This window comes from Arvicanthis niloticus, chromosome 18, assembly GCF_011762505.2.
Source record: "Arvicanthis niloticus isolate mArvNil1 chromosome 18, mArvNil1.pat.X, whole genome shotgun sequence".
Classification (NCBI taxonomy): domain Eukaryota; kingdom Metazoa; phylum Chordata; class Mammalia; order Rodentia; family Muridae; genus Arvicanthis; species Arvicanthis niloticus.
This window is the reverse complement of record NC_047675.1, coordinates 1336175-1357069: the sequence shown is the minus strand read 5'-3', so window position 1 is coordinate 1357069 and position 20895 is coordinate 1336175. Positions and strand designations below refer to the sequence as shown.

Below are 20895 nucleotides of genomic sequence, written 5' to 3'. Positions count from 1 at the left end.
TGGAAAGCAACCATTTTAGTGACTTATCATCAGTTATAGCCAAGTATTCTGTTTGCTTATCATGGAAGTCATGGTTCTGCTACAATTATATGCCATTAGTTCAAAGAATTTTTAGTTAGATTTTTAGTTCTGTTAGAAACACAAATGCTCTTCATAGCCAGCATGATCCTTCTCCTGTTAAATTCAGTCCTTGCTGCTATTAAGTGTTTGAGTTAAAGTCTGTTAACTGTTAGTTACTACTAGAGACAGAGCATGCTACCTACCCTCAATAGGCCTGTTAAAGAAAAAGGTGATGATTTAATGTGACCACATTGGGAAAGGGATCAAAGAAGCCTGTTGACACTCTCCCACGTTCATCTTTGAAGTCCTGAAATGAAGTTTAGACATTATACATGACTTATCAGTTCTATTCAAGCTGTGGTTTTTCCTGTCTTCATGGGCCGGGCTCCAGGCTCTCCTGCTTGGTAGTATGACAGATTGTCAAAACTATGTGAGTTTCTTCTTAGGAGAAAGTCCCCCCTCCTGCTGGTGCTGGACCCCCCAGCCTTTTTTCTCCCCATCATGAGATTCCTGTGGAAATGTACTGGGGACCAATAATTGAATAGTCTCATAACCAAAGGGAAGGAAGCAAGTCTCTTTAGAATATCTTGGTTTCTGCTAGCATTGTTGCAGTATGTTAGAGCATAAATTCCCTCATGTCCTCCTTTAATAAACTTCCTGGCCTTGTGTATTTTGTTCACCCTGGTACCTTCCTTCATGCTGACACCTTTCTTCAAAAAACTTCAAGTAGGAAAAATGTTTTCTTAGCAGAATCAGAAGTGTCCAAGTGTTTGGAGACAGCAATTCTTTAAATTTTGATGACAGTTTTAGTTCTTACCAATTCACCTACTTGAATAAATCACTTGCCATTCCCTAGGTTCAATTACATTCTCTGTAAAATAGAAGCCATTAGTTTTTGGCTTGTTCTCAACAAGGTCCCTTGTTTGCTGAGAGCAGTACATTTTACTTTACCTACATTTTTTTTTTTTTTGTTTCAAAGACCTTCATTTCTATCTCTGAAGCTTGATGGCTTAACCTTCCCAGACCTAACTTATAAGAAGAACGAGGACCCCAAAGGAGTACCTTCTCCCCCTCCTCACATTTCTTTGCCAGGAACACAAACTCAGGAGACCAACAAAGAACCTGGGGAGAATCTCCTGGACTTTGTGTCGGTCCTCATATCATCTGGGACAATTACAAAATGAGTTGCTCACCAGAGATAGCCCAGTGGGTAGAAACATGTGCTGTGCAAGCCTAGAGACCTGCATTCAATCCATATTCCCCACCTGACAGAGAGACCGACTTCCACTGGTTTTCCCCTGACATCTTAATGTGTGCTGTGCCATGAGCATGCATTATAAATACACTCATCCATATACCACATAATGATAAATAATAGTTTTTTAAAGGAGAAGAGAAAGGGCTCATTCAGTCAGAAATGTGATCCCCAACCCTATTCTTTTCTCAGCTTCTGTCCTCTTGTTAGCTCTAAACTGTCCTTTCTGTCCTTCTTTCATATCCATATTCACCACCATTCCTGCCGTTTGTGCCCATGAAGCTAACAAGTATAGGCCCATACAAGAAAGAATGGAAATCCAAATATGAATGAAGATTAGTGAAGTTGATGGTGGGTGGGCAAGCCATCGGTCATATGATAGCAGCAGAGTTCTCTGTGTAGCATGTGTTGTCCTTTAGGGTAAACAGAAAGTGCTTTCAAAGCAAGCCAGTAGACATGGCTTCATCCTCAAAAGGTGAATGGAGATTTCCAGTTAGATTAGATAGGAATGGCATTCTAGGAATGACTTCACTTACAGCCAAGTGAAAAAACTTAGTCATGAAATTAAGGATTCTACAGAGTATGTCATTTCTTATACCTATCCATCAGCTAAATATAAAAAGCTGAGATTCTAGTTCTTCCCTTTCTGACCTCAAAACCAGAGTTCTTTCCTCTAATACAGGTCTAAGTTTTACCTCTAATACAGGTCTAAGTTTTGTTATTTTCCATAACAAACACATTGATTTGGTGGAGTGCAAAGCTCTAGATTCAATCCAGCATCAGACAGACTCAACATGATGGTACATACCCATAATTCTAGCACATGGGAGGTGTACAAAAGAGAATAAGAAGTTGAAGGTCATCTCTGGTACATGGTGAGATACACGCCCTCTTTAAAACAATGATAAGAAGCCCTCCTCGTTAATTAGGAAATGATGGGGCTGGAGAACCAATACTCAGTGTCCTTCCAGAGCACCTCAATTCAATAACTACTACCCACATGGTAGCTCACAGTTGTCTATAACTCCAGTTTTTGAGTCTGATGCCCTCTTCTGGCCTCCATGGCCACTGCACACAGACAGACTGCACACTTACGCAAGTAGAACAGCTATATATATAAAATAAAATATTCCTTAAAAATAAACTAAAGGTATTGATCTTCCAGGACAATTCTATTAGACTGTTTACTATGAACCGTCTTTGAAGTAAATTGCTTTCTAGGGCTAATTCACAAAAAGACACTTTTTTCAACATTGTCTCGCTTAGAGAACATTTTAATTTTAAGCAACAGACCCAGAGTATGAATTGTAGATCCTGATCCATTAATATATAGGGAATGGAGTGCAGGAAAGAAAACACGAATGAAAAAAAATAAATACCAAGAGGAATCGTGACATCTACACAGGAGAGTGAAATTTTTTGTAAAGGAAATACATAACATCTGTATAAGAAAGTAGCCCATAACTCAGGTTTGAAAACATTTTATAACACTTAGAGATTCATCAGCTTCTACATCTTTTGAGGAAGATGAAGGACCAATGCACATTAGCATATTGGACATGTCACTACCAGGCAGACAGCTGTGAAAAATGAGGCAGGAGAATCCAGAGAGAAGGTAATAAGAATGATGGATGCAAAAGTTGACTCAGGAGGATTAGTATGGATGGAGAAAGGAAAAACCAGCTGATTCAGCAGAGAATATCTGAAACCTCTTTTGTGTTTTGCCCACTCCTGGTTAACAAACACCATTGTGTGACCTTCGTACAGGGCTCCAGGTATTTTGTGATCTGGGTGTTACTGGGGTTAATCTGGTATACTTAAGGGGTCCTCCCAAGTAAATGTGAGGTGTCCGCACCTATTTTGGTTTCCTGCTTTGGTTGTTGTCATACTATGACTAAAGCCTTGAACTGTCTCAGACACCCAGAATACCTTACAGATCATTAATGGCTGACCAAGCTGTGTGGCTGTCATTGTTATGTTTGTCTGTGTGACTAAGGTGGGTGCATATATACAAATGCACATAATGTAAGGGTTACCTGTTGGTCTGTCATTGACTTGAGGCTTGTCATTGGGCCACCCAGCTAACAGCACCTGTCTCAGCTTTCTCATTGTTGAGAGTACAAGCTCACATCACACAGCTCAGCTTTTCATATGTGAGCTCTAGGGATCTAACTCAGGTTCTCTAGCTCTACAGTATGACATCAAATTCCTTACTCTATTCTAATTATATCTCCTTATCTGGGCAAATGGGAAAACAATCATTATTTTGCATGAGTAAAGATGGCCCACAATGCAATTATGAGAGAACCTGGAGCTATATAGAAAGTCCACTGGTCTTACTATTTAGAAATACTTATTAAAATATCACTGTTGAAATATTTTTCAGCCTACTGAGGAAAGAAATATGTCAACATATTTCTTCTCATCCACTTGTCAGAACTCCTATTTCACAGATAGAAAAAGAAGCATCCAAAGAGAGGAAGTGGGTCACCCAAGGGTAGAAAAACAGGTTGGTGGCGTAGCTAGAACAAATGTCTGAATTTGGTGGCATGTGCCCTAGCACATGTTTAAATGCCATACTAAGCAGACAGGACTTTGATGATATAAGCAAATGTTCTTTGGCTCTCAACTCTCATCTGTTCTTCACTATTTGGTAATTTTTGGCACCTAACTCTTTGGGTTCTGTTGACACAAGCTCTCTGCCATGGGCTTTGGTACACACAGCTGGTAGAACTTGAAAACAGTCCTAGAAATGTCAGAAACATTCTTAGAGATACAGTGATGCACCTGACAAATATACCCTACTTCAGCATTTTTAGCATTATATATGTAAACGGAGCTGTTGACAGTTCCTTTAAAGTGGAGGGATTCTGTGGATGGGCAGAGTTCCAGGAACTCTGAATGGCCTGCTGTCTGTATAATCCTATAGTCAGGAACCTGGTTGATAATATTTATTCCTGCCATTTGCCATGTATGCTCTGTCTCAGCACAGAGAGGTCTATGTGATAGCAGACTGCCCTGTGGTACAGGTACCTTAGAAGCCAGTGTGGGACAAATTGCCTACATAAAGCAGTGCTTCTTGAGAAAGAATAGGGTTGAAGTAATGAAGTACAATATTTGGTGGTTGAACATTGACATACTAATCTACACTAGGGAAGGTTTGTTTCTCCACCTTGGAGGGCTTCACAAAGCAAGCAGGTTGGGCAAAGGGGAGGCTTCTGGAAATTACTGTAACTCAAGTGGATTCTAGGTTTACAACCAATTAAAAAGGATAGGAGTACAGCAGTCAAGGCCAGGACACCCTGTTTGATGTCTAACCTTAACTAGCAGTGGAAGCATCTAGAGATCCAAAGTACTTCAAATGTAGGCATTCAAATCAGACATCTAATCATGAATCACATGGAAATTCACTTTTTTAAAATGCTTCTTTGACATACATAAGTTTATCAGTTATTAAACATAAAACAATTTTACATGTTAATTAAATGGATATGATTATTTTTACATATGGAGTTTAATTGTGACTGAATATTTGATAATGCAGGACACAAGACGTTTTGATGTTTTTCATAACTGTTGAATATTTTGGTTGTCTGATTCTCAATGCTGAGAACACCACTCCACACAAATACATAGTATCCAAATGCAGAGATACATTTAAAGCCACACCAGGCACTAGTGGAAGTTCTGTCCCAATTTTTTAAAACTGTGTAATAGCATATCATGGACAGTTGTCTTTTTATATAAAAAAAATCAGATTTTTTATGTGTCATTCCATGTGGCCCTTTTTCAATCTCTGTGTCTCATGGAAGGCTGTATCATTGCTGCTCATTTCAACAGAGAAAGGTGTAAAGTTTCATGAAATTTTCCATTTTGCTTTTATAAACTTAACGAACTCGCTGTCATCACATAGCATTTGTAAGCATACTGTCTTCATCTACTTGATAGCAAACTTGCCCAACAGTGATGGAGGAGAGAATGTATGGGGAACACCTCTGCCCTCATACTTTGGGGTCATACTGCTAGTCTGTTTAGAGTTGGTCACTCTGGGCGATGACTTACAGACATTATAGACTGCCATCTCCACAAAAGGGGGCATTTACTGTCCCAGGCAGAGCTGCTGCAGGACATTGGCTTTTGCTTATACTCATTTAAAAAAAAAAAAGTCATTTAAAAGAGAACCAAGCAAGTATGTTGAAATCTGCCGTGCTTTTACTTATCATAGCAACAAATTTCCAGTGAAATCTGGTCTGAATTTTTTTTCCAGTCTTTGATGTTCTATCCCATTGCTCCTTTTGAAATATTCGCTGACAATTTATTTTCCTTCATTATCTTCATTATCTTCTCTCTCTCTCTCTCTCTCTCTCTCTCTCTCTCTCTCTCTCTCTCTCTGTGTGTGTGTGTGTGTGTGTGTGTGTGTGTGTGTGTGTGTGTTGACTTTATGTCATCTATATACTATGTGTGTGCATAGTGCCCACAGAATCCTGAAAAGGACATTGGACCCCCTGGGATTGAATTTACAGTTATAGCCACCACATGGGTGCTGGGACTCAAACCCAGTTCTTCTGCATTAGCAACCAGAGTTTTTAATGACTGAGCCATCTCTGCAGCCCCAACGTTTTTGTTTTTTTTTTTTCTGGTTTGTCTTTTGTTTCATTCAGTAGTTTCCTATGTGTGGAGAACATATTCTAGTCATGCTCAACAACCTCATCTTCTTTGACCCGCCCCCCTTCCACCAACTCTCAATCCTCCCAAAAACATTCACTACCACTATTAGGTCTTTTTATTATGCTCTGACCTGTTACTTTAACCAGTGCCACCATTATCTTTGGTTTTCCCCACCAAACTTATTTAAATTGTCATACAAAGTATTAGAAATCATGGTCTTTTCAAAAACTTATATTTTAGTAGCTCCCCCCCCCGTCCCACCTAACCAAACCCCTGTTATCACCAATCCCTTCTTCCCCCTTATAAGCTCCTACACCCAGTCTCTTTTTCTTTTTCATTGTTCATTTGCCCACCATTCAGTACATATTTTAACCCTTTCTTGGCTTCTTTTCTAAATTTTAGGTTTTACCAATGTACACACACACTTGCACTAGCATGCATACATGTATGCACATGTACACATTACAAGCTAGGAACTGTATGTGAAAAAGAACATGCAGCTTATGTCTTTCTGGGTTTGGGTCACTTTACTTAATATCATACTCTCCAAATCTATCCTTTAGAAGTCCTTTTGAAACATGCCTTAGCCAGTCAAATCAATATTGCCAGAAATCTCATATTGGGAGCTGCTGAGGACATGAGGGAGAGAAGCACTAATTCAGTGCTGAAATTTTCAGGAAATGGATAGACTTGGAAAGGATAATATTAGGCAGAATACTCTTTCAATTTTTTTCAGCTTTCACACATAAGATTACAGAAGATGATGGGTCTATTGACACCCAAGAGCTGCAAGAGTGTCCAAGAAATCATAGTCTGGGATCATCCAAGACTATCTTAAACCTTAAATGGCTCGTGATCTTTCACAGCATTTGTAACATTGTGTTCTATAAGGAATAGAGAATGGTATAGAAAGGGCGATGTGCTATGAAGCACTCCTCTGCCACGGATACTTACAGAAAATTTACATAAGTGCATCTGGACTAATGCTTGAAAGAAAACAGACAGACACATACTAAAGAAGAAAGATATTATAAGAAGGGGCAAATCTTTGAAAAGTCACAAAGTCGTGAAAAATAAAGTGAGGAGACACCAGGAATGCTTATTTGTGGAGACCAGATGAGAATTGTAAGTGGGAGAGAGTGGCATCAAGCTTAACTGCTGGTAAGGAGTGTGCCTGTTACTCTGTGAAGCACACAGAATCCTGAAAGTCTTTCTTCAGACACCCACTTTCCAGGGTTCCATGTCTGTCTGTATCTTGGAGCACATATTCTTTACCCGCTGTCTGCATTCAGCCTCTGATTTTTATGAGCCCTCTTTGGTTTAAGTACCTCAGAGCAATAGTGTGGGCTAGATTCTTTCCACAGATTTGCTTTCTCACTGAGAACTTGTTTTGTGCCCTGGATTGTGATGGAACTCTCGTGTCTTCTTTTTCCTCACCTTGACTTCTCTCTTCAAAAATGCTGTTTAAGTTGTCAGAATAATAATCACTTTCAACCACTTCTTCCTTGTTCACTAGAGTCCAATGACAAATCAGTACATATCTTCAGCCTTTATAGAAGTCTCAGATCCATGGTGTCTTATCCTTTAACCTCCATGCTGCCAACTTCAGCAGCCTACCTGATAATTGCATGCATCCTCTCTGACAAATACTAGCAGACGCTCACCTAATATATCTAGAAGTCCTGAGATACCTGCAAGCTCAGGTGTGTCCCAGGGGTAGAAAAGGAAAGATTCACTTTTAATTCCTTCATCTTCTGTAATTTCCAGGAAGAGAATAAAGAATAGACATTCATAGTTTTTCTGTCTGCTTGAATTCCAATCTTCTTGCCTTATCCTAATTTCTGATAAAACAGGGAAGGAAAATTATCTAAACTTTCCTTACCTGAATAGAGTATACAATAGTTACTTTTCTCATTGGTGTAACAAAAATATCTAATAAGCAATATAAGAAAGGAGGGATTTACTTTAGCTCACATTTCAATGATATAGTACATTATGGCAAAAAAATCACTGTAGCAGGAGTGTAAGGTGGTTGGTCACATTGTTTCTACAGTAAAGAAGTAGAGGTAAATCACTGCTGACGTTCAGCTCACTTTATCCATTTTATTGGATCCTGGACTTCAACCCAAGGAGTGATGCTGCCCACAGCCAATATTCACTGGCATGCTCAGAGACTTGTGTTCTATATGATTATAAATTCCGTCAAGTTGACAATATTAACACTCACAGGACATAATTAGGATGTCTTGTAGAAGTATGGTAAGAACAAATAAGTTATGACAAGTGAAGTGTTTGAAGCAGTGTTTGGCACACAGCACATATCGAATCATGTGAATAGCAAGCTATTATAATCATCGTTGATATTATAACTGCACTGTTAATGTACCTTAGAAATGGGAATGAGTTATGGCAGGTTCTCATCACAGGCATTGCAGATTCAACTCTGTTCACCAGCTTCACATAAAAATCTATTTGCAGACATATTCTTTACTGTCAGTCTCAGGTATTGCTACCTCGATGCCAGCAGGGATGGTGATTCTGTCTATCAAGAGACCCAGAAATGACATTCCTCACTAAGCAGAGAGCCATAATTGAAAACATCAGCAGCAGGAACCCTGATTCACTGTGTCAGAGTTATAAAAGTAGAGAAGCAGTGACCCAGGAAATATAAGCTGGCCCCTGCTTTGTGACACTGTACAGCTTGCCATGCTACTGGGGACCCTAGTTTCATGTTAAAGTGACTATAATGGGGGAGGAGTCATTAAAACATTTGAAGTCACATGTCATGATTATATGTTAGAATGGATGGTGTTAAGGATTGGATCTAATGTTTTGAATTAATCCAGCCCCTGAAATTGGGAATCTGCATGTCTAAACAATGAAGGTCCTTATCCACTATTGCTTTTTGATTGATCAATAAAGAGACAACATCCGGGCAGTGGTGGCACACGCCTTTAATCCCAGCACTTGGGAGGCAGAGGCAGGTGGATTTCTGAGTTCGAGGCCAGCTTGGTCTACAGAGTGAGTTCCAGGACAGCCAGGACTACACAGAGAAACCCTGTCTCAAAAAAACCAAAAAAAAAAAAAAAAGAAAAAAAGTTTAAAAAAAATAAAGAGACAACAGCCAATGACTGGGCAGGTAGACTGAGGCAAGACCTTTGGATTTGTGTGGGCTAGGAACTAAAAGGTTGAAGAGTAAGAATCACCATTATTCAGAGGAAGATGGATCAGACTTAAATTGGCAGAAGGAAAGTCAACTGAAATATAGGTGAGAAGGAATGTGACCCCCAGAAGGGCTGCACAGAAGTGTCTTGGGCAGCAAAAACTAAGGAGCCACCCAGAAGGAGCTAGGGCAACAAAGATAAAATATAGAATTAAAAAATGTTAAGGCAGGTTTACAGGACAGAAATGTGTACTAGCATCGGGAAGGATTAAAACTGCCCAACTTTCTTTGAGGTAGTCAAGGCACATAAAAAATTCACTGGTGTGTGTGTGTGTTTCCTTCACAAATCTAGAAAGCTCCTGGGCATGTGCAGCAAGTACGCACAACCCACCTGGAACAGAGTGGATTAGGCTAATTACAGTACAGGATGGTTGGTTATTCAATGCCTGTCTCTTTCTCTGAAGTGTAAGTTCTAGACAGATTATAAAATTGTATGTGCAGCTTTGCATCCACACCCCCCCAGCCAGTGCTTGACACAAAATCACAGCTGATTTTGATATCTATTGAATTAGTGAATGATTGAATGAATGAATGAATGAATGAATGGTACAATCATAAGAAAAAATGTTTTTGAGGAAAATCTACCTGTTTTTTTGTTTGAGTGTATTTTACCACTGACTAACTTGTATACCTTGGGCCAGTCTCCGTCTCAGCCTGTCTGTGAAAGGCATTGGATCAACCCTTGAACTTTTTTGTCAGGCTGACTCATCCTTATCCTATAATTAAGGAATTGGAAGTTCCAGGAAGAGAATGGAGTTGATTGTAACAGTTGGTTCAGTCCCATGCAGACTATAGCCCAGCTGAGGGTCACAGTGCTTGTAGCTGGTCGTACTGTGCTGTTTCTGGTTATAGGTGGAAGTTGGGAAATGCAGCTTAAATTAAACACACTTCCTATTATACAACAAGGGTATGAAAAAGGGGAAAAAACCTTTGTAGAGTTACAGCCGGAGTCAAAGGAATTCACCAATCTACATCCTCAAAGAGACGACAGAAGGAGCCAGGCCACCTTGACCCATCTCCAGCTGGCAGGCGCTGGGCCCTACAGACTCTCTACAGTTAGATTTCAGCATGCAGAGGAAACAAAAAAGTGGCTGAGCTGCAATGTCTTCTACTGTGCAGACCCATTGGGTAGTTTACAGCCAATCTACATTTACTTGTCATCTTTCTGGAGGCTTCCCAAGTCCGGATGGGGAAGATTCAGTATGTGATAAGAGCCCACTTCCTGGTTCAGCGATAGCACTTTCTGAATGTGCCCATATGTAGTGGAAGAGTCCAGGCTGCCCTTGGGTCCTCTTGGATACAAGCTCTGATCCCTTTTACAACCTAAGCACCCCCAAAGACCCTGTCTCCTAATGCCATGACTGAAGGTTAGAAGAACTTTAATATGACTTCAGGGGAATAGGAGAATCTGGGCCAGTAGATAATACTCTCTTACAACCCAAGAATGAGGACATAAAGGACTGGAAAGGAGAAAATTTAGACTATTTTAGACTTTGACTAATCAGGTGGCCTTGGGCAGGTGCCTTGGGCTGCTTACCCTTCTTTGTCTCTTGTTACAGTGGTTGTAGGAGTCTATAGAGACAATTGTTCTATTTGTGTAATGCTGCTATAACAGTTGTACTGGAGACAGAGGCTTTATAGGAGATCCATTTCCTACTATTCACAAACCGTGGAAGCCCAAGATTGAGGAGCCTGCCTCTGGCCAAGGTGTTCATGGTGTCTCAGTCCAAGACAGAGGCAGAAAGGTAGGAGAGGGAAAGGGGTAGGGAGGAAGAAAACACTCCTGCTATCAGATGCCTGCCACTCCATAAAGGCCGTTGCTTTTTTGTTTTAGTTTCCTCTTAAAGAACCTGTGTCTCAAGCTCTCAACACATAAATTTTGGGAAATGCTTTCAAATTACAGTCCCAACAAATACAAACCTGTTAGTGAGTTTTAAGATACAGCTCTCTGCTTGGGACACATTTTAGCACTCAGCATGAAGTCCCTGAGCCCTTTCAGGTGTTACACACTGGCCCCTGTGGGTCTAGCTCTTATTCTCACTCAATGTTGAGGATGGGTCTTTGTCAGTATCTTCTGTAGACACTGGGAATGTGACCAGTGATGGGAGCCACCATCATAGAGCAGTCCCTTTGGAGCCAGCCCTTCCCTGGTTTTGCCGTCCTTTAGCAGATTAACTTCTCCTGGACTCATTTACTGTCTCCTTCTGCTACACTTTTGAAATCTGCTGATGCCTTCACCCATCCGCAGAGAACCTCTACAGTCCTTCTCCCTTTCAGTGTTCCTCATCCAGTTCAGAGATAGCAAAGCCTTGGCATGGGTTACAAGATGCTAACTTGTGAGACCATGGGAAAACAGAATCTTCTAGAGCCTCCCTTTACCCTGCTGGACAGGAGTACCCTTCACAGTGATACCCCATGAACTTGTTTTATTAAAAGTTAATTTAAATTATTTATTGTTTGTAGTCATGACATAATAGTAGGAATTATATGTATGAAGAAGTATCAATAAATATCAATAATGAAAGTATTTAGAATAATTTTATTGCATGTTAAATATTCCAAATACTCACTTACTTTTCTCAATTTCCCCCTTTCATGTTTTCTCTTTTCAGCCAACTCAGAAAGTGTGTGCCCAAAGCCTCATTTCTCAGCTTTGGTTTTGCCCTGCTCACCCTACCAGGTGCATCTTTTCACAGTGATGGTCCTAAAACCCAGTCAGCCATTTTACTCTCTCCTAGGAGTCTGTAGTAGTGAGTGTCTGAGTTCAAAATGTGCACTTTCCAGGTCTAAGAGGTCAGCTCCACTGGATTTTTTTCATGTTCCACCCTATGCTGCAGCATGGCCTTCTCTATGTGATTTACTTTAGGTCATCTCCCCCAGGAACCTTGTTCTTTTCCCCTACGTATGGACACAGGTATCTTCCTGTGTCCATCTTCTCTAGACAGAGAAGTAGGGACCATGGAGCTTATTGTGAACTACTGAGTATTTCAGAGCTATCTCTGTTCCATGCTCTTCCCTCTACGTACATATTAGCAGACCATGAATGTGATATGGGCAGCTCCCATGGTGACATGCTTCAGGACATCTCTTACTGTCGCAGACTGGAGATGCTAAGGGAACCCACATTTTTGTGAGAGCTTACCCAGTGCCAGGTTTGCACATGTTTACATTCCATAGCACCAGACGGTTGTGGCACACGTCTTTAATCCCAACACTTGGGAGGCAGAGGCAGGCAGATTTCTGAGTTCCAGGACATCCAGGACTACACAGAGAAACCCTGTCTCAAAAAACCACAAAACAAAACAAAAAACCAAACAAACATACATTCCATAGCAGTTCTATGAGACTGTCACTTAGCGCTAGCTAAAGATAGAGGCCTTACTAATTATTTAAACAGAATTTAGTCTTTAGAAGTGTTAACAAGGCAAAAACTATAGAATTGGTGTGAAATAAAACGTAAGTCAGAAATGGTAGGGGATGGTTAATACTGTGGTGATTAAGAGCAGAGAGAAGAGGTAAAGAAAATGTCTGTCCATTCTCAGGTCTCAGGTGTCCTTCTGGACTGTCTGCATCACCAACCAAGTTTCTTATCTGCAGGGTCCCAGCTTCTGTATTGCAGAGCTCAAGGTTTTCAGAGATGAAAGTCTAGTACAGCACATACAGGAACTATGGATACTCCTGTGACACAGAGAGTAAGGGAACCTCCCCAGGATTAAATGACAGCTTAAAACAGAGGCAAAATTGATTCCATTCCCAGCACTGGTCTCCCACCACTCTGCCAATGATTTAGAATGAATGAGTGAGTGAATGAACTGCAGACCCATATTTTGTTCAGTCCAAGCCATGTTGTCTGGTTTTTGCCATCTGATAGCCTCCTTTCCAACCTCCAGGTCATCCACTGGAACTCCCCCAAGAAGCTCCGTGTGAAGAACAAACATGTGGAATTTTTCCGCAACCTCTACCTGACCTTCTTGGAGTATGATGGCAACCTCCTGCGGCGGGAGCTGTTTGGATGCCCCAGTGAGACTGATGTCAACAGTGAAAATGTGAGTGTTCCACAGTTCATCAGGGAGATTGACCATACTCTCATTTGTCTGTGTTGGGTTTTTGTTAGGTACTACACTCAGCTCAGGGATAGACCCAGAGAAATAAGACACCTTAGCTGCTATGGAATCCAAGGGCCAATACATCATCTGGTGACTTCCTGTGGATCACTGTTGATATCGGAGGAGATATTAGCTCAGCTGAATGGATCAGAGTAAGTTTCCAAACAGAAGAAACTTATCAGATATCTACGTCTGCCTCATGGCCAGGAAACTCCCAAGAATGTAGTGGCAAAGATATTCACATAGGACCCATGATTCATCTTGGTTGGTGCCTTGGGTGACACAGAAGGAGACTCCCACAGGGACTGGCATCTTCCCAGTTGGCTTAGGCAAGGAAAGCATTGAGTGAATAGTTCGAAGCTATTGGATATTTTGGTTGTTACTGTTTTCTCCTGTTTTTTTCATATGCGCTGTAGCATGTTTTTATTTATTGAGTTCTTTTACTATGGAAAATGTTAAAGTAGAGAAATTACGCAAGCTGCTCATGTTTACACAGCAAACACAGCTGTGGCCAACCCTGAACTCTTAAGGATATAGAAAAGGAGAGTGGTAGCCACAGGCATCAGGGACATAGAATCAAGCTGACCTGAGTTTGACGCTATTAGTTTTGTTAACACAAAAATCCACAAGTCTCATCTTTAAAAGAATAAAAGATAGTTTATTCTGAAGGCCAAGGAACAGAGATTTATGTTACTTCAGAAGTACTTTCATTAAGTTTATAAATTTTCAGAATTAAGAAAATCATAAATCAAGGTGAGTTTAAAATATATTAGTGGGTATATCAGAGAACTAGGTACAGCAAGATGGGGGAAGTTTTTCTATAGGGTGAAGATGCTCTCAGAACTTTTGGGTTGATGGAAGCTAGTTAGTGGTCTACTAAATTAATAGATTCTAAAAAGTTTTAAATCTATTAGTCACAATATGTTAGTTCACAGAGATGAGCAAGGAATGTCTGTCCTAGAGAGCTAGAACAAGATAAGTTAATCAGCCTCGGGAGCGTGTAATATTTTAGTATCTCTACAATCCTGAAACTCTCATCAGCCAATCATTCCCTACAAACACAGCTTCTTTCTTAGAACTTTTATTCTGACTTTCTCAATACTTTAATCTCAGTTTCTATTGTTGTGGAGAGACACCATTTATCCTCTTATAAAAGAAAACATTTCACTGGAGCTGGCTTACACTTTGTGAGTTTTAGTCCACTGTTGTCATGGTAGGAAGCATGGCAATATATAGGCAGACATGGTCTATGTCTTGTTCTGTAGGCATCAGAAGACTGCCAGCCACACTGGGTATAGCTTCATCATATCTGAGATGTCAAAGCCTGCCTCCACAGCAACACACTTTCTCCAACAAGCCCACACCTCCTAATACTGACACTTGCTTTGTGACAAGCATTCAAACACATGAGTCTATGGGAGCCATTCCTATTCAAACCACCACATCTATCTATGAAGCCTTAAACAAGATAGCTTGTGCCTCTGTATCTATTTTGTCAACTGCAAAATGGGCAAGAAATGGCATTTATACTCCAGAGGTCAGCATCTGATGTATATTAGATTAGAAATTATATGCTGCTTATTCTGTCTTTTCCGGGTCCTCAATGCCAGACACAGAAGAAATTGTTTCATTCATTCAATATAGAAGTGTATAAATGTATATAGAGGTGTTATTCTCATTCTGAGCACTAAGTAGGAACAGATGAAATGAGGACTAGACAGAGTGTTCAGTGGTCAAGTTTACTAGCTGCACTTGCAGAGGATGCCATTTAGTTTCCAGTACTCACATGGCAGCTCACTACCATCTGTAACTCCAATTTCAGGGGATTGAATGCCCCTTTATGGTTTTTATGCCACTATAAGCATGGGGTATATATATGCAAGCAAGCACTCATATACCTAAAATGAAAATAAATGAATCTATTAAGGCAGACAGTTGAGCAGAAGGAAGAGACAATGATCTCCCCATCAGGATATGTGTATCCTAGCAGAGTAGACACAGCTAGCTAGTTGATAGCCACCCAAGCTGTCAGGAAAAATGATCAGCTTATATTCAGTGCTACACAGCAATGGCTAGTGAGAAGCCAGTCAGATTCTTTCTCTGAGGAGCAGCAAGCTTGAGATGAGAAGGTAGAATTGACACTGAAACCTCAATTACAGGGAAGCTGGCTGTAGTCAAGCAAAGGAGATACGCTCCATGCAGAAGATGTACTTAATGCAAAGGCACAGAGGCAGGGCCTGCTTGGAAACCAGGGTAGGGACTAATGGGTAGGACGAAGAGGACACAGCAGATGGAAGGATGTGTGATGGCAAAGGATAAATAAACTAAGTAAAACTGAATCTGAGTCTAGAATTTCCCTCTTAGACTGGCAAGGTATTTTTGCTGTCTTAGATGTCCTGAGAAGTCATTCTAGATTTTGCGGAAGGTGACCACAATGCCACTACTACCTTCTGAGTCCCAGTGAAGTGGCTACTTGTTCTAGCTTTGCTCCCTGGCTACCTACAATTCACTGAGGTAACAGAAGGAAAGCCAGGAAGCACTTGAAACCCCTGAATTCTGAGAACCACTGTTCCCATTCACTCCATTTTCCTTGGCTTTTATTTTTGCTCAAATCAGAGTTTGTTCTCAACATGAAGGTTGGGTGCCTACCTGGAGTTTTCTTCCAAATGGCCAGTGAAACCTCTCTTTCCCCTCATTTCCCTTCTGTGGTTGTATGCCCACCAGTCATCTGCATCCCTGGCTTCTCAGTGTCAAGCATGAGTTCCTCAAAGGCTCTGTGCCCCTTCCCTCCTCTGTGTGTATCCCGATGGTTGAAGGGGTCACTTTCTGCCTTTCTCAGAGTCAGGACTGTACTTGACTGCTCATTTTACATATATTTAGATGCAAACCATAAGCCAGGGGCCAGACAATGAGCCATAAGCAAGCGGTTACTTAACCACTCCTGGTAAGGCAGAGAAGAAAGGCTTTCCAAGGTCTGAGGGTAGTCTCCTTTAAGAACTCAGCATCCTGGCCTCTTCCTACCAACTACCATGCACCAGATATACTTTTCCTTTTGTAGCTCACCATCGGGCCTGTATATATATGCTTTGCTACCACTTAGAATACCCTGTCCCTCCCTGGCATGTTTAAATGTTCTCATTTAAATGGCCACCAGAATAATTCCTTAAGTCACGTTTTGTGACCTTTTTTTTTTTTTTTTTTCCATCAGAGCACACACTTCTATCTCAATTACCTAGACTGTTTCTTGTTTTCCCCAAATATAGAGTTTCTGTGTTGGGAGATTTAGAACATTTCTCCCCTGTAATTCCCACTCCTAGAACAGAACCTGGCACATAAATGTTCAAGGAATGAATGTAGCAAGCAGTTATAAAGAGAATAAAAGACTAGGTAAAAAAGGAAGGGCAGGCAAGTGAAGAGGAAAATATTGTGCGGGTGAATTCTATTCCACAATATTGTGCACTGTACTTGTGTACAGTACAAAAACTTCTGACAGGGTTGGAAATTTGGGCTAAAGCCTGATCATTTTTGTCACATTTACATTTGAGAGAAGTCAATGCAGGGAACAGAATAAAAATGACAAGACTGGCCACAGAGAAATACTCAGAGAATAGACTTGAAGGACACAGTCAGAGACTGTTACAGCTGGATGTGAAGAGATAATAGTGAGGTTGAACTTGGCTAGGAACAGCAGGAATGGAGAGTTCAGTTGGATGGATTTGTGGATTTTTTTTTTTTTTTTTTTTTTTTTTTTTTTTTTTTTTTTTTTTTTTGGTTTTTCGAGACAGGATTTCTCTGTGTAGCCCTGGCTGTCCTGGAACTCACTCTGTAGAATAGGCTGGCCTCGAACTCAGAAATCCGCCTGCCTCTGCCTCCCAAGTGCTGGGATTAAAGGCGTGCGCCACCACCGCCCGGCGGATTTGTAGATTTTAAGCAGAGGGAAAATGTAAACCTAGCACTCATGAATCAAGGCAGCAGGTCCCTGTATCCTGCCAGACAGGTATCTTTTTATGACTAAATTGCAGGCTGAATCCAGTATTGACAGGGGCTGTAAGGGGGTGGTGGTGGTCTGTGAACATTGTCCTCCCTGTGCCAAACTCTATAGGAAGACAACAACCTGGTTCTCTGCAGCATGGCAAAGGTGAATTAAAAACAAAGGCACAGGGACAACGTCAAGTCCAAGGTCCAAAGCTGATGCTTCAACCTCTAGGAAAAGGTTATCAGAGCTTGCACAATAAACAGATGGCTGTGGGTCTGGAGAAAGGATCCAAATTCTGCTTCACCTGACCTTCAGGTTCCCAAAGGGAATGGTTCCCACAGCAGACAATGTAAGCCTCTCGACCTTTCATCCACCCAACAGATGCTTACTGAGGCTCTGAAGGTTTAAGGATGGCTTTCACAGTGCTTGTCTCCTGGAGGATGCAGACAGGCATGAGAATGTTACAGAGTGACAAGTGGTGGTCCATGGTAGTAGTTAGTGGTATATGGTGGTAGTGGTCTGAGGAGGCATGGGGAAAAAGGCATGTCACATGACTAAGAGAAAGCATCTCCTTAAATGGAATAAGATATTTTTCTTTTTTCCTCAGTATTTGTAATTGAACCTAGAGTGTCATGTATGGTAGGCATGTTATGACTATACCCCAGTTTCTCTTTCTCTCCCTCCCTCCTTTCTCTCTCTGTCCCCCTCCCTCATTCTTATTCATTCTCTCTCTCTCTCTCTCTCTCTCTCTCTCTCTCTCTCTCTCTCTCTCTCTCTCTCTCTCTCTCTCTCTGTCTCTCTCTGCTGGTTTTCATTTTATTGTATTTAAAGTTCAGCTAGGTTCCCCCAAGCAGTGCTCACTCTCTAGTCTAAGCTAGAGCTACATATGTGATCCTTTTGCTCCCCAAGTGCTAGAATTGAACATCTGCACCACCAGACTTGGCCAGGAGCTCAGATCTGAAGGCTGAGTGTTGCATGTAGTTTCATTAAACATGATGGCTCTGGCTAGGCTCTGGGACTAGCAGCTGCTTGCCTGCCATCTAGTCAGCCCTCATGGCTAGCTAACACTTTCCTGAGGTCCCGGCTATGATCTGAGAACAGTCACTGCCTATATTCCTGAGAGTGCTGCCTATTCCTCCTTGCCTGGTGCCGGTAACAGCCATCTCATCCAACTCCCTTTAGTCCCAAGAAAGGAAAACACTAGAGACTTTTATATTTTAAGACTGACCAGATAACTAAAAGGCTGGGTGAAGAATATGCTATCCCATCCCTCTCAGCCTCCGCAGCTGCAGTTGCCTGAGGAGGCTGCAAACTATTGGTGTTCCGAGGTACCTACATGTCTACATCTTCCTTGTCTACATCTTCCTATCTGTTTCACTACCTGGTCAGACTCCCAGTCCTCTCTGTCCACCTTTTTTCCTGTCTCACCTGTAAATACTGCCTTATCCTTTACCCAGCGATTGGCTGGGTACTGCCATCTTTATTGTCCCAATCAACAATTAGGCAACCTCCTTATACAAGCTGAGTAAAAAGAAATATGGAGTCTAAAGTGTGGATTGTATGGGAAGAAGCAGTGGAGACAAGGCAGGCATGAGTTAGAAAGGATGCCGTCCATGTTCATGCCTGCTCAGCTGTTTCTTCAGTTGTAGAAGGGAGTAATGGTAATGAGGAGTGTGTGAGCCAAGATCTCTTATGACAGACATATGACATCAGCAAAGTCCCATGAATGTTCTTAGACCTGGTTTACCATCTAAGCTATCTATCTTCCTAAGTTTTCCTGGCTAAATCTTGTGACAGCATCTTGGTTTGTAGGAACACTCTATGCATTGGGATCTACCTTTTGTCTTAAGGTAACTGTCATTAAGGTGACTAGATATCTGGTATAATTAACACTTCTGAGGGAACTGCTGAGAGAAACCTGTGGATTTCTTAGAAATTTATCTACACAACATGCAAGTTTTGTCACGTTTCCTTTGGGTCAGGCAGTCCTCCTAAGTAAGAGATTCACTCACAGCATGAAAATGGGTCATTTCATTGTTCCTGATGTTGAAACCAAAAATAAGATAAAATAGAACAAAATAAATGAGTTTGTCAAGGGTATATTTGTTAGGGTTACTATAGCCGTGATGAAACATTACTACCAAAAGCAATTTGGGGAGGACAGGCTTTATTTGACTTGTACTTACATCATTGTTCATGAAAAGCACATAGGATAGGATTCAAGCAGGGCAGGAGCTGATGCAGAGGCTGTGAAGGAATGCTGCTCATGGCTTCCTTTTCCTGCTTTTTTATAGATCCTAGGTCCACTAGCCCAGAGTGGGCAGCACCTACAGTGACCTCTAAGAAATGCTCTACAGGCTTACCTACAACACAGTCTTTCAGAGGCACTTTCTCAATTGAAGCTCCTTCCTCTCAGTGACTCTGCCTTGTGCCAAGGAGACAGAAAGCCATCAAGAATAGTGCTGTGCCTCAGTAGCAACAAACTGGGTTATAAGGAGCACAGTCTCCAGCTAGGGGACTGCTGGTATGACAACTCGTTTTGGTTTAGAAAACAGGTTCAACCAGGAATATTGAATGACAGCAGCTAATAAGACACAGTCACGCCTGTCCAATAGTTTGTCTAGGCATCTATCTCTAGAACCAGTGAATTCATTTACATACTATAACATAATGCAGGGATTCATAACATGCATGGTTCCTTATCTGGAGAAGGGATGGAGATGAAAAAATCTTTACCTTTGCTTCTCTCTCTCTACTCCTTTCTCCACCTCTCAGGCATATCGGGACACAAACCCTGGTGCTCTGTGGAACCCAGCTGGTGAGAATCACAGTTGTTCTCTGTGCACTTCCCTATTCAAAGTTCCATCTCTTGCATCTTGCTGAAATTCCCCCCAGAGACAAGGAACTCACCCTCTTTAGGACAGGTCCTTCTCTGTGGGCCCTCTCTAGATGAGAAACAACACCACTTCTAGTTAATTTGAAAGCAGCCCTCTACAAAGAACCTGTCAACCTGAGTTCTGTCCTCCAGAGAAGTAAACATTAAGGACAGTCTAACCTTGCATAGCATGTCTCCCTATTGCTTGTCAGTCCACGACATGTAGTTCTCCCTAAGAACTGTACCACATAATGAATCTCTCTTATCAAGAAGGCTTTGCTCCAGGGGAGTTTGCTGATAAAAGAATCTCACTGTTTAAAAATGCTTGAAATATCCAGGTATTACCAATTTAAATGGAACCCAACAAAGATGCCCTTACTATAGTTATTAAAATACACTGAAGTCAGTTATAAATTTTTGGTAAGCCCATGGAGGCTTAAATGGACAGAGATCTGTCCAGAAGAAGGATGCCATATATCCAGGCAGAAAATGGCCCAGGACCATTGACTGCTAGTCCTGCACATTCTTTTCTGACAGCTATCACTGGACACCAGTGAGGTTGGAATTTGTATGCAATTGTAGATAGCCATCAGCACCTTTCAGATCACAGCTTTTTTACCCTATGGCCATAGCAGACATCAGTAATTGATAACTGCCCTCTACCCACCTGGTCCCAGGCTGTGTACCCTTCTCACATCAACACTCTAGGTCATCAGTTTCTGTCTCCTTGAA

General features: G+C 41.4%; 1 protein-coding gene across 6 annotated transcripts in view; it reads left to right on the top strand.

Moving 5' to 3' along the window:
- Positions 1-20895, top strand: part of Large1 (LARGE xylosyl- and glucuronyltransferase 1) — a 425417-nt gene that overhangs the window by 361488 nt on the left and 43034 nt on the right. For all 6 annotated transcript variants that reach the window (XM_034522395.2, XM_034522396.2, XM_076915421.1 and 3 more), the window contains one exon: positions 13097-13252. In XM_034522395.2, the coding sequence (XP_034378286.1) occupies positions 13097-13252 (156 nt within the window). The remainder of the gene's footprint in view (positions 1-13096; positions 13253-20895) is intronic.